The sequence below is a fragment of the Gopherus evgoodei genome, chromosome 2, assembly GCF_007399415.2.
Source record: "Gopherus evgoodei ecotype Sinaloan lineage chromosome 2, rGopEvg1_v1.p, whole genome shotgun sequence".
NCBI lineage: Eukaryota > Metazoa > Chordata > Testudines > Testudinidae > Gopherus > Gopherus evgoodei.
Window position 1 is genome coordinate 297,281,215 of NC_044323.1, and position 13,580 is coordinate 297,294,794.

At 61.6% G+C, this 13,580-nt stretch overlaps 2 protein-coding genes across 6 annotated transcripts in view; both read right to left on the minus strand.

The window, feature by feature from the left end:
* LOC115647224 (WD repeat-containing protein 97-like) overlaps positions 1-2,062 on the minus strand; it is a 31,173-nt gene extending 29,111 nt beyond the window's left edge. For all 4 annotated transcript variants that reach the window (XM_030554062.1, XM_030554063.1, XM_030554061.1 and 1 more), the window contains exons 1-2: positions 1,943-2,062; positions 980-1,109 (exon numbers count right to left, since the gene is read on the minus strand). In XM_030554062.1, coding sequence (XP_030409922.1) covers positions 980-1,028 — 49 coding nt within the window. In that variant the 5' untranslated portion in view covers positions 1,029-1,109; positions 1,943-2,062. The remainder of the gene's footprint in view (positions 1-979; positions 1,110-1,942) is intronic.
* A 2,635-nt stretch (positions 2,063-4,697) lies between these two features.
* The window catches only part of MAF1 (MAF1 homolog, negative regulator of RNA polymerase III), a 30,279-nt gene continuing 21,396 nt past the window's right edge, over positions 4,698-13,580 (minus strand). For both annotated transcript variants that reach the window (XM_030554069.1, XM_030554070.1), the window contains exons 3-8: positions 13,328-13,456; positions 12,571-12,736; positions 9,723-9,844; positions 8,303-8,422; positions 7,304-7,423; positions 4,698-6,971 (exon numbers count right to left, since the gene is read on the minus strand). In XM_030554069.1, the coding sequence (XP_030409929.1) occupies positions 6,950-6,971; positions 7,304-7,423; positions 8,303-8,422; positions 9,723-9,844; positions 12,571-12,736; positions 13,328-13,456 (679 nt within the window). In that variant the 3' untranslated portion in view covers positions 4,698-6,949. The remainder of the gene's footprint in view (positions 6,972-7,303; positions 7,424-8,302; positions 8,423-9,722; positions 9,845-12,570; positions 12,737-13,327; positions 13,457-13,580) is intronic.

Sequence of the window (13,580 nt, forward strand, 5' to 3'; positions counted from 1 at the left end):
AAATGGTTGGGGCCCTTTCCCCCTGCAAGGGAATAGCTAAAGTTGATCAAAGAGATCAGGTGACCTCTTGGCCCGGGAAAGAGACAAAGGCCAGAGAGGAGGGGCTGGAGGGGGTTTCAGTCTGGAGCTGGCTGGGGATGAGGAGTGAAGTGCAGACGTGGGGGTCTGGTTCACTGCCCCCTAGAATGGACCCAGCTGAGGGGTCCAGTTCTCTGTACCTACAAGCTCTGTTTTAGACCCTGTTCCTGTCATCTAATAAACCTCTGTTTTACTGGCTGGCTGAGAGTCACGTCTGACTGCAAAGTGGGGGGGCAGAACCCTGTGGCTTCCCCAGGACCCCGCTGGGGCGGGGCTCGCTGTGGGAAGCGCACGGAGGGGCAGAGGATGCTGAATGCTCCAAGGAGAGACCCAGGAGGTGAAGACGTGTGAGCTTCCTGCCCTGAACAAGTCTGCTCCAAGGGAGAGGAGGCTCCCCAAAGTCCTGACTGGCTTTGTGGGGAGCAGTTCCAGAGCAGCGCCCGGGGACTCCGTGACACCCCCATCCCCCAGTACAGTGCTCACATGTCCCCTGCTGTCCCTCTGCCTAGCCCCAGGCCCACACCCTGCTCTCACCGCTACCGAGAGAGGGCTAAGGCCCAGGGACGATTCCAGGCAACATCTGGGAAGAGGCGTGTGCAGGGGACATCTGACCGGTGCAGCAGGAAGGTGGCACAAACACATCTGCCCCCATGGTGGGCACAGGGGAGGCTCCGGTTCAGAGGGACCCAAGTGCTCTGAGCTGGGAGGTTGCTTGGCAGCTGTGGACAGAGGGGGCAGTGGCTGCATCCTCCTCTGGCACCGTCTTGGGCATGGACAGCGCCAGCAGAGACGCAGCCTGATCTCGGAGGAGGCATGTTGCGGGGCAGGACAGCCAAAGGCCAGTGGGCGACAGTGGGCACCAGGAGGAGGTGGGAGTGAGGGCAGTGACGGAGCAACTTACAGCTACTGTCCTGCGATTCCCATTGCTCCGCCGTGGCTGGAAGCAGCATCTCCTCAGGTCAGGCCGTCAGTGCCTCAGCCCCCCGAGGCGGCTCTGCCAGGCCTGGGGCAACTCGGCCACCCACAGGGCTCTGAGTGGCAAGAGGGAGCCCATTGCTGAGCTCAGGATGGTCCCTCTTGGCTAGAAGTGGCATCAGCAACCCCCTGCCCCAGACAATGCTGCCCCCAAGCCCCTGCCCAGCTGACCCGAGGGGCCCTGGCAACTCAGCGTCTCCCCCGCCCGTTGATCACTCGCCAGCACGTGGGGCGCTGGGTCCCCTCTAACCCACCTGTCTGGAGCAGCCCAGGCTCCGGCTCCCTGCATGGCAGCCCCTCCCTGCCAGGGATGCTCAGAGCGGGGCAGCCAGAGCCCCCTGCGCCCCACAGGTGCCACCCCGTGGGCCTGACACCCAAGCTCCCCTCTCAGACCCCACAGTCACCAACCCCCTCCAGCCAGACACCCAAGCTCCCCGCACAGCCCCTGCAGGTGTGACCCCCCTGGGCCCGACACCCGAGCTCCCCGCACAGCCCCTGCAGGTGTGACCCCCCTGGGCCCGACACCCGAGCTCCCCCCACAGCCCCTGCAGGTGTGACCCCCCTGGGCCCGACACCCGAGCTCCCCCCACAGCCCCTGCAGGTGTGACCCCCCTGGGCCCGACACCCGAGCTCCCCCCACAGCCCCTGCAGGTGTGACCCCCCTGGGCCCGACACCCGAGCTCCCCCCACAGCCCCTGCAGGTGTGACCCCCCCTGGGCCCGACACCCGAGCTCCCCCCACAGCCCCTGCAGGTGTGACCCCCCTGGGCCCGACACCCGAGCTCCCCCCACAGCCCCTGCAGGTGTGACCCCCCCTGGGCCTGACACCCGAGCTCCCCGCACAGCCCTGCAGTGCCCCCCCCCGATGCCCAAGCCCCTCACTAGCTGACCCTGCCAGGCTGCAGGCCCCAGGAAAGGCCAGTGCCACCCACCCTGCACCGGCGGGCAGAGAGCACCCGGCGCACCCCGTGCTGGGAAAGGCAGGTCGCCGTGGAGACGGTTCTGTTTACAGCCAGAGGATTTGTTAGCGCTGAACGGCTGGGCCAGAGCAGAGCCCGCGGGGCTGCACGGGGGGGGGGGTCAGTGTCTGTGGGGGTTGTGGGGGGGGCGGTGCCTCAGGAGTCCGGTGGGGGGTCAACGCCCACAAGGGCTCAGGTGTCTGGTGGGGGGTGTCAGTGCCTGCAGGGGCTCAGATGTCTGGTGGCGGGGGGGGGTCAGTGACCATGGGGTTTGGGGGGGAGACATGGGCATCTGGCCTGTGGGGTGGGGCTCAGGCATCTGGCTTGTAAGGTCTGCAGGCACTTGGGGGAGGTGGGGGGACGGACTTGGGTGCCTGGCCTGGAGGGGTGAGCTGCTGGTGCTAGAAGGGGGGACCTGGCCTCCAGCCTGGGGGCTGGGGGAGCTATGAGCACACCTGCGAGGATGAAGCTGGGAGGTCTGGCCAGGGGTGGGGGAAGTCCCTTCGGCTCCCCCCTGCAGGGGGACCCTCCTCCACTCCCTGAGGGCACCCCAGTCACAGGCCCCCTCCTCCCCTGGCCTGCTGTGCTGGCGCCAGGGCAGCTATGGGTCCCCCTCCTCGGGAGGAAGGGGGAAGGACTTGCTCTGGGGAGGGGGAGCCTGAGTAGCTGGCGCTGCCCCCCCCACACCTTGCCCAATCCTTAATGCATGGGACACAGGGTGCTTCTCCAAGCTAGCATCCCACCTCAGCCCATGGCAGGGGACCCACCCTCACAGAGCCCCACGCCAGGCCCTGATCTCACACCCGCCCCCATGGGCCTGGGACTCTGCTCTTTGGGAAGGCCCTGCACTGGCATCAGTGGGCCAGTCCCTGGCCGCTGTTGGAACAGGAATCCGGCCCTCGGCACGGCGCCTTTCAGCCCCTCACTGCTGAGACATTGGCTGCTCTGGGGCAGGGGAGATAGGCAGGGCCTGGGGGAGCTAGGCCCCAGCTCTCACAGCAGTTATGGGCTAGCCGAGGGCTGTGCGGGGCAGCAGCCGGACACACAGCAATGATCGCAACCGTTCCTTCTGGCCGCAGAATCGAGGACGTGCCAGGGCCTGGCCTGGCCTGCATAGCCACTCCCACACCTCCAGCACCCCAGGGAGACACCCCACACCAGATCCCCACCTGCAGAAGCAGAGCCTCCTCCCTCCTCACAGCCAGCAAGGAGAGCGTCAGACCCAGGCCACTGCGCTGCTCCCATAACCGCTTCCACGACCAGCCTGGAGCTGACAGAGCGCACACCACTTTCTGCACCAGCTCCCTGGGGCAGCTGGCTGGGGCACAAGCCCCCAACACGCACACCAGGAAGTCCCATCCTGGGCAGACACCAGCTGCCTATGGGCTTAGAGCCTGTGCTGCGACCAGGGGGGCTGGATCGTATCCACCTGGAACAGAACGGTGGCCTGGGGCTGGCTGCACTTGCAGAGCTGCTTGTGCTTTGAGACCACTGCCTAGACCCGTCCCCCAATGGCCCCCAACTGGTCACCCCCTGACCCCTACACTTCCCCCCCATCCTCCCTCCTCTGCCAAGCTGCCTGCTTTCCTGAGAGGGGAGCTTGGGTGTCAGGCCCAGGGGGTGGCACCTGTGGGGCGCAGGGGGCTCTGGCTGCCCCGCTCTGAGCATCCCTGGCAGGGAGGGGCTGCCATGCAGGGAGCCAGAGCCTGGGCTGCTCCAGACAGGTGGGTTAGAGGGGACCCAGCGCCCCACGTGCTGGCGAGTGATCAACGGGCGGGGGAGACGCTGAGTTGCCAGGGCCCCTCAGGTGAGCTGGGCAGGGGCTTGGGGGCAGCATTGTCTGGGGCAGGGGGTTGCTGGTGCCACTTCTAGGCAAGAGGGACCATCCTGAGCTCAGCAATGGGCTCCCTCTTGCCACTCAGAGCCCTGTGGGTGGCCGAGTTGCCCCCTCCACCACAGATGGGTGCTGCACCTGGCCCCGGGCACTCCATGCTGGCCCCATCCGCACATGGCAACTAGGGGGGTGACCGGAGAAGTGGCCGACCAAATGGGAAGGAGGAAAATTAACATTTGCAAACAAGCCCCCTTTGTGCTCTCCACTGCTGCCCCCCAGGCTTGGGAGGAGCTTCTGGTAACAGCCACAAACCTACCTCTGTCCCCCTCCACAGCGCTCTTGGCACCATGGCGACAAACCCTGACAAGGGTTGGGCTGTGGGTGAACCCACTGCTGGGTCCGTGAGTGCCTGGCCAGCTCCTGCAGGCAGCTTGTTTTACACACAAACTGCAAGCTCGGGGCTGGCTGTACAGCTCCTGGCAGTGGGGCCCTGGGGCTCCCAGCTAGAATGGGGAAAGCAGCCCAGGGGGAGCATCTGCAGAGGCGAGGGGGAGGACATGGTGCAATTGAACATTCAGGCTGAATCTCAGAAGGCTCCTGAGTACACGCTGGGGAAGGGGCTGCGCGGGGCAGGGTGGGGTTAGCGAGCGCAGAAGGGGTACTCGTGCTTGTGCAGAGATGGCCATGGAGGAAGAGCTGGGAACTCGCTGAACAGCAGGAAGGCCGATTTTAACAGCCAGCACTGTTCTGGTACCGCCCCTGCGGCCAGAGAAGCCAGCACTGCCTGCCCCGCCCCTGCAGAAGCTCCCTGGCCCAGCGCCACGGACAGGGTGGATTCTCTAAAGAAAGGAGTGTCAGTCACAGATAAACTTTATTGGTGTAACGATACATTGCTATGCAGTCAGGGACTTAACAGGAAACTGGCCCCAGCTCCCTGCCCACGCGTGCAGGAGACGAGCCACAAGCTCTTGAAGCTGTGCAGGGGGACAGCAGCTGCGCCCTCTCCTTGGAGCAGGGGCTCCCTGCCAAGAGGCCAGCTATGCACCACTTGGGCCAGTGAACATAGGGGCAAAGGCAGGAGCGGGAATGCCAGGTTCTCAGAAGCCAGGCTGGGATCTGGTCCCATGGTTCTTGGCCAGGGCCCCCTCTCAGCCATGGATACAGGTCACATTTGCCCAGACTGAGTAACACCGTGGAGCTTGCTGTGCTCACCAGCCCTCTGCCCGCGCACCACTGTAGACACCCCCATGCAGGCCATGCTGAGCATCTGGCAGGAGTCCAAACTGCTCTTCACCCTGATGGCCAGCCATGGCACGGCTCGGAGGCAAGCACGACTCTTCCACTAGCCCCCAAATGCTGCGAGCTCAAGCCAGAGCCGAGCCGAGCCGAGGCTGCGGCCCTCTAGCAGGGATGGTCAATGCACATGGTTACAGCTATGGCTCCCAGCGCTAGGGAGAGTGGCCTCCTTAGGCTACAGGTGGGCAAAACAGGATACTGACGCAAGGCTCCCCTCCCCACATCCTCCACTGGCCAGCAAGGCCCCAGGCACACCCTGCCAGCTCAGGAAGGCAGATGGATCCTGCCAAGACAGTTCTTACCAGCAGTGATGCAGGGGGAACTGCTGGCCCTTAAAGCGCTGAGCTGGGCAGATGTGCTGAGCTGGCTGTCGAGCAATGCCCACGAGGATGGGTGAAGGGACAAAGCCCCACAGCGAAGGGGAGGCTCTGGGGGCAGCTGGCAGCCCCTTGGCTGGGCAGGCAGGGTTCCCTGCAGGGCTCTCTAGCTGTAGGGAAAGCTATGGCTCGCCCCTCTTCACCGTGCCCCTGCAACAGAGAAGTTGTGCTGGCAGAGGGTCTGGGCCCATCTCCACTAGGGGTTTGCAGCTATCCTGGTGCAACCTCGCGGGGGGGCAGGGGCGGGGCGAGGCCAGAGGAGGAGCTGCAGAGAGCTGGGCCTGGTGCTGCTGCCGCCCTCTGCAGACCCCATGCTAGTGCCAGGTCCTCCAGTGCCCATGAAGAGCTGGCTGCTCTGCACCCCCATCCTGCTTTGGCCCTGGGACAGCATGTACTCATCCCTGGGGGCAGAGGGAAGCCAGGCACCAGGCCCAGCAGCTGCACTAGGAGGGCCAGTGCTAGGGAACCGGTCAAGGGAGACAGAGGGGAGGATGCAGTTAAACCATAGCATGAGTCGGAGTCAACAGGGCTGAGCTCCCAAGACGAGCCACGGAAACAGGCTCTGCAATCCTCCTGGAGAGTGGAGCAGGCTCCCGGCAGCCACCACCGCCCACCCCATGCACACTCTTGCCAGGCTGATGGCAAAAGTCATCTGTGGTTTAAAAACAAACAAACAAACAAACCAACCAACCAGCCCCACTGGCTCAGCTCCATCTCCCAGCCAGTTCGTTTGCACAGGGGAGCAGCGCTCAGCATGGGGCGGCAAGGCGCCTGCTACAGCCTTGGAAAAGAGCAAACTGAGTCCGTGAGGTGAGCAGGAGCCAAGCAACCAGCCCAAAACAGGGAGCAGGCCAGTGACGTAGGGGGAGGGTGGGTCACCAATAGTTCTGAACGAGGAGATCCAGGAGGCGACGGATACCCTGCCCTGCACCCTGCTGCTGCTATGGCCGGACGGAGTTTGCTGGGTGGCCATCGGTAAAGGAAAGTGCCCGGGATCAGCCTGCCCTGCTTCAGAGCCAGCAGGACAGGACATCAGTGCAGCCAGCAGATCAATTCCTAAAGTGCATTGAAGCATCTCAAAGGCCCTGCACAAGCGTCTGGCAAGCTGGAGCCCAGGCCGGCAGTGAGAGCGCGGCCTCTGCTGACCAATCACGCAGCACGTGTCTGGAGGCAACGGGCTCTTGGGCAGCACCTGCGGCTAGAGGACATCTGCAGCCCAGAGGCACCAGCTGCTTTCCACACGCAGTGCAGTGGGGCAGGTGCTGGGGCACTCTGGAGCCCCCGGCGCTGAAGAGCAGAGCAGTGCTGCAGGCTCTGTGTATGGGGTAGTTCACATAACAGCCAGGGCTGGCCCATCCTCGATGCTGATGGACTGGAGACTGGAAGGCTGGCTCAGCAGGGCTGAGTACTTCTTGGAGCTCATCTGGACACTCACATGCAGATAACCTGCACCCTGCAAACAAGCACAGCTGTCACAGCTCTGCCCAACATGCTTTGGGGTAGCACAGCTGGCTGCAGCTGAGCCGGGCACCCCCCCCCGGCGTATGCCAGCTGGGGCTCCACAGAGACTGGCCAAGGCCAGGCAGTCTCAAATCCCTCTCAGAAGGGGTGACACCTTCACAAGTTTCAATTCAACAAGGGCCAGGTCCTGTGCTCCCAGTGCCCACCAGGGCTAGTAGCTCTGTTCTCATTACCCGTGACTCTGTGTGCAGTCACGCTTTGCGGGCAGGGGACAGCCAGGATCCCGCCCCGCTCAGCACATCCCTGCCGGCCGAGTTCACACACCTGTCCTCCTCGATATTGCTGCTTTCCTTGTCATAGGCATCCATGCTCCCCTCCTGGTCGTCTTCACCGAGATCCATGTCCAGCTCGTTTCCTGACTCCGAGCGAGGGTACGTGGACCCACTGGAGACACAAAGGGAAGCAGTGAGCACAAGCCAGCTCCCCACAGCTAAGGCACAGCCCCATCACACCAGTCTAAGGCACTGGCCTCCCGTTGGGAATCCTGCCTGCGCTGAGCAAGGGTTCCCAATCCGGCCAACTCAACCCCCCAGAGGGTGGAGGGAGGAAGGGCTAGCTGCAGGGAGCCTCCCTGTGGGGGGCCGAGCGGTGATGCCATTTGGCGAGGGAGGGTCAGGCTGCCAGGTGGACGGCTCCCCTGGGGCAATGCCCTCTTCTCAAACAGCTTCAGGGGAGCCACGTGCAGCTGCAGCCATGTGAACTGGCGCCTGTGGCTCCCATCCACTGTATGTCAGTTTGGAAGTGAAGCTGTATGCTGCAGGCAGATCGAAGGGGCCTGGCTGCTCTGGGAGAGCCGTGCTCCCCTCTTGCTGGCTGAGGAGGGGAGCGGGGTGCAGCATTCCCTCTAAGTTTTCCCACCCACGTGTGGAATGAATTTTGTCATGTTCACCTATATGGAGGTAGTGTGTGACATCACCTCATGTTGGTGCTCATAACAAAATTCACGTGGTGGGGGTGGGGCTGAGGGCTTCAGAGTATGGGAGGGGGCTCAGGGCTGGGGCAGCGGGTTGGGCTGCGAGGGCTCCATTTAGCGGTGTGAACTCTGGGGGGGGGTCTGGGGATGAAAGGTTTGGGGTGCAGGCTGCCTTAGGGCTATGGCAGGGAAAGAGGACTCCCCCCAGCTCTCTCTCCCCGTGGCAGCACAACCACGCAGTTTACAGGGCAGCTCTAGCTCAGGGCACTGCTGGGGGGGGTGAGGGGGCTCCCCTCCAGGAAGCACTGCTTTCAGACAGGTCACACTTCCCCACGGCCCTGCAGCCTGACCTGATGGAGCGGCAGGTGAAGAAGACAATCCTCTTCAGCCTCTTATTGTAGAAGAAGTAGTTGAAGGACCAGAGGCTGCCCTCCTCGCCGAAGGGGTCTGAGTCCAGGTCAGGGTTGTAGCTGCAAAACCAACAGGGGAGGGGTGAGAAACGCCCTGCCTACAGCTGCCTGGGCAAGAAGGGCTCCCAGCACCCAGACTCTCACTAGTCCAGGCACGCTGCTCACTCTGGCCTGACAAGTGTGACAGAGCAGAACCGACCCTTGGCACCTGGTGGGCAGAGCACAGCACAAATGGTAATAACCCAGACACCTCCCCAGCACAACCTGCAAGGCAGGCAGGTGCCAGGATCAATGTTGTGCAGGGAGACACTGAGGCAGACTGTTAGCCCACCAGGCCAGCAGCCCCAGGCAGAGTCAGAAGTGAGGCAGTCAGCTAGCTCAGCAGCAAGCTCATGGTGTGCCTGGGGGGTAAGGTGAAGGCATGGGATCGTCCCTTTTATCTGCCTTGGCAAAGGGACCCTGTGACGAACTGGGAAAGTTCTTAATGTTTCCCCTGAATACTGTGTTGGTGCCTCAGTGTCCCCTATGCAGTTCTTAAGTATCTAGGTGGTGGAATAAGAGTGTGTGGTTGCTACAGAGCAAAGGGCCAGTGCACCTAAATGCCTGGCACTCTGTCTCCTAGCAACTGATGGCCTGGGCCCCTCCCCTGCAAAGGTGCCAACTGAAGGTGTTGGAGACAAAGAGATCAGGTGGCCTTCTGGCCCGGGAAAGGGGCTGAGCAGAGAGGAGGGGCTGGAGGGGGTGGTTAGTCTGGAGCTGGCTGGGGAGGAGGAGTGAAGTGCAGATGTCGGGGTCTGGCTCACTGCCCCCCAGAATGGACCCGGCTGAGGGGTCTGGTTCACTGTATCTACAAGCTCTGTTTTAGACCCTGTTCCTGTCATCGAATAAACCTCTGTGTTACTGGCTGGCTGAGAGTCACGTCTGACTGCAAAGTGGGGGGCAGGACCCGGTGGCTTCCCCAGGACCCCGCCTGGGTGGACTCACTGGGGGAAGCGCACAGGAGGGGCAGAGGATGCTGAATGCTCCAAGGAGAGACCCAGGAGGTGAAGCCGTGTGAGCTTCTTGCCCTGAACAAGTCTGCTCCAAGGGAGAGGAGGCTCCCCAAAGTCCTGACTGGCTTGGTGGGGAGCAGTTCCAGAGCATCGCCTGGTGACTCTGTGACAGACCCCTATAGGCAGGCCAGACCAGCATCGGCAGGACATCCCCCACATCCACGACTGGCCATGCTACATGGGCCCAGCCTTGAGGAAGAGCCCCTGCCCTGTACTCCCCAGTGGCGCATGGCCTGGCTGCTCCTATGCAGAGCGGGCCGCTCTGGGGCGTGGGGCTGCCCTATGCCGAATGGGCAGGCAGAACAGACCTGTAGATGTCACACTCCGAGAGACAGATCTCCTCATCCACAGCATCCCACAAGTGAGGCTTCAGGGCTTTGAAGTCCTCCCGGACCGCTGAGAACAAGCTACAATTCACAGCATTCACCACCTGGAGGAGACCGAGACACATGGGAGTCAGGACCCTGCAGCTTTCCAGAGAGAAGCAGGCAGCCCCTCCCCAGGGGCTCTGGGCTGTGTCCGTCATGCCTGGGACAGGGCCCAGCTCCTCTGCTCTGGGGAGGCCAGACGGGAGCGTCCAGAGAGTCCGGAAGGGTGGGATTGGAACACTGGCCAGCCCTGAGGGCAGGGCCAGATTAATGCAGGGGCTTTAGGGGCTGCAGCCCAGGGCCTCAGGCTAAGGGGGGCCCTGCAAAAATAAATCCATAGTTATAGACAATTCAGTGGTCACCAACCCATTGATCGCAATCGACTGGTCAATCCTAGAGCCTCTGCCAGTCGATTGTGATCTCCAGGCCGCTAAAAGTCCCGCGGTGCAGCAGGGCTCACACAGGCTATCTGCCTGCATGCCATGGCCCCAAGCTGCTCCCAGAAGTGTCTGGCTGCTGGCGCATCTCTGCAGCTCCGTGTGCTGCCCCTGCCCCTGCCTCTGCCCCCAGCACTGCCCCTGTGGCTCCCATTAGGTGGGAACCGGCCAATGAGAACTGTGGGGGTGGTGCTTGCAGGCAGCACACTACACTGTCCCCCTCCCCCCAGGGGTGTGCAGAGATGTGCCAGCAGCAGCGTGGGGCCATGGCACGCAGGCAGATAGCCTGCCTGAGCCCTGCTGCACCACTGGCCAGGAGCCGCCTGTGGTAAGCGCCTCCCAGCCAGAGCCTGCACCTCACACCCCTTCCTGCACCCCCAACCCCTACCCCAGGTCAGAATCCCCTCCTGCACCAACCCCCTCCCCTCGCCCTCTTCTGCACCCCAACACTCTGCCCCAGCCTGGAGCCCTCTCCTGCACCCAAACTCCCTCCCAGAAAGAAACTACTATAACAGCTGTTCTGTTAGGCAATTTGGAAACAACAACTATATTCTACATGTTCTAAGACTGAAATGTAACCACAGAACATCGTTATGTTAATTAAAAGGCAAGTTTAGTATAGTGATTATAGCCTCGATGCCATAATTGCGATCATTTTGTTTGAAATTAGGAAAGAGCTTTGTATACAGGGGTCCCACAAAATTCTAACAGCCCGGGACAATAGGAGAGTTAATCCGGCCCTGCCCAAGGCTCACTCCTCTGAGCGGGAAGGAGCCGTTGTTTCCCACGCGGAAAGCAATAAGCTAACAGCTTTGGCAAAGCCCTCGTTAGTCACCCAGCCCTGTCCATGAAGGGGAAGCTGCTGCCAGGGTACTCTTGCGATGGGAGATGTGATGAAGTGGGACTGTTCTTAATGTTTCCTCTGAATACTGTATGGGTGCCTCAGTTTCCCCTGTGCATTTCTTAAGTCTCTAGGTGGTGGGATACGGGGGTGTAATTATTGCAGAGCAAAGGGCCAGTGTACACAAATGGCTGACACTCTGTCTCCTGGCAACTAATGGCCGGGGCCCTTCCCCCTACAAGGTGATAGCTAAATGTGTGGGAGAACAAAGAGATCAGGTGACCTCCTGGCCTGGGAAAGGGACAAAGCCTAGAGGAGGAGGGAACTGGAGGGCGAGTCAGTTGCTGAGGACGTGGAGTGAGGTGCAGACTTGGTTGTCTGGATCACTGCCCCCCACAGGAACCTGGCTGAAGTGGTCCTAGTTGTACCTACAAGTCCTGCTTGGGACTGTGTTCCTGTTGTCTAATAAACCTTCTGTTTTGCTGGCTGGCTGAGAGTCATGGCGATTTGCAGGATGTGAGGGTGCAGGGCCCTGACTCCCCACACTCCGTGACAGGAGGAAATACAGGAGTCTAACCTAGAACACAAGTGTGTGTGTGGAACAGATGCAGAGCAATGAGCAGGCAGTGTTAGATTCAGGGAAAATGTGTGGAGAAGCAGGAGAAATGCATTGTGGGGCAATAGAAGCAGAGGTGGGGTGGTTGGACCTGCCACAGGATCCCACAGGTGCCAGTTCACATGGCTGCAGCTGCAGTTGGCTCCCCTGAAGCTGTTTGGGAAGAGGGCACTGCTCCAGGCTGAGGAAGGAGGCCTCCCACCAGCAGGCACTGCTCTGGGCACCCTCCTCTCAGTCAGGACAGAGCTCTGCCCTCTCCTCAGTGTGGTGTCTGGAGAGCTGGGCAGGGAACCCAGAGTCTGGGTGGCTTTCAAAACACTGGAAAATGCTCAAACCCAGCTCCTGCCTCTACCCAACTAACACCACCACCAGATCCTCCCCCGCACCACACACACACAAAACAACCTCACCACTGTGAAACAACACAGCTCAGCCGGCACAGCCTAGGGAAGTCAAAACCCCATCCACAGGCATAGCGTCCCCTAAAGGAGAAGGGCCAGACAGGCCATGCTTATTTTACATGGGAAGTGCTCAGATTTTGTGGTGACGGGCAGCAGGACAGATCTTGACACCCTGCATGGGATGGGGGAGAACTTTGCTCCAGGGGCTGAAAGGGCAGAAGAGGAGGTTGTTTCACTGGGCGGTGGGTCTGGAGGTGGCAGAGCATCTCACAGGGAAGGATCTGGCTGCAGCCCCTCTCAGAGCGGATGGGCCTCAGAGATCTAAACTCCGCTGGCTGGAGCCCTGGGGTCCCTCACCACAGTGAGCTGGAGGGAGCCCCGTCTCGGCTGCTCTCAGAAGGGCCCTGCCAAGCTTCACAGAAAGGAGCACTCGGACCCGAGCCAGCAGGGGCTGCTGGCTCTCATGCAGAGTTGGAGGGAGCCTATCCCATACCCAGTTGAGGCTCGGCTCCCTGCTGAACTCGTGGCTCTTGGCAGCACTGAAGTCGTAGTCAGGCCGGAAGGACTCGTTGAGGGTAGCGATCAGGTAGAAGAGGGTCTTGCGGCTGCACTTGTCACTCAGGGGCCCCTCCTCGTCTCCACTCTGACTTTTACTGAGCCTGCACACACAAGACAGCTAGGCAGGCAGCTGCTATCAGCTGCCCAAAGGCAACACACCAGAGGAAGGCCCCCGGCAGCCCCATCCCACAGACTGGGACAGGAATCCTACGGAAACCAGCCTCAGCCCCAGGGATATTGCCAGAACCCAGCGAACATGGCTCAGACACGCCCCAGGATGGCACACTGGCAGGGACACGTGTCAGACGGCCCTAACCAAATGCACACACAGGTACAGGAGGGAATGCACACGCACACGCACCTTAATCCAGGGGCAGCTAGAGTGCACAGCTTGACATGAAGAGCCCTTCACCTGCACAGAGGGCTGGCCCGGGAGATCACCAGTCCCAGCATGCACTGCTGCATCTCAGCCCCCGAGAGCACTAACTCCAGGCTGCCTGTCCACACTGGGGTGAGGCCAGATGCAATGCATGGGGCATCCTGGGGCCACCACCCCTCCCTCAGCAGGCTTTTGCCCCAGCCCATTGCTACCTCTTGTGCAGGGCCCACTGAAGCGTGCAGAGGTCCCTAGTAACTCCCCGCAGAAGTCCTGCGCCGCCCCATGCCCAGCCCAGAGTGGAGGGCTGACATACCTGCTGGGGCTGATCCCCGTGGTCTGAGGGGGTGACAGGGCTTCAAGAACGTGTGGCTGGCCCTCCTGGCAGAACTGCTTAAACATGTGCTTGTCATCGCCCGCCATCTTACATGAGTAACTCTCGATCCTGCAAAGAGACAACACCGAGTGTGACGCCCACCGGGGAGCAGTGCAACGGGCCCCTGGGCCCACGCCTGCTCCTCAGAAGAAGCATGATAAGCGAAGGAGCAATGCTGGGTGCCCAGCCCCAG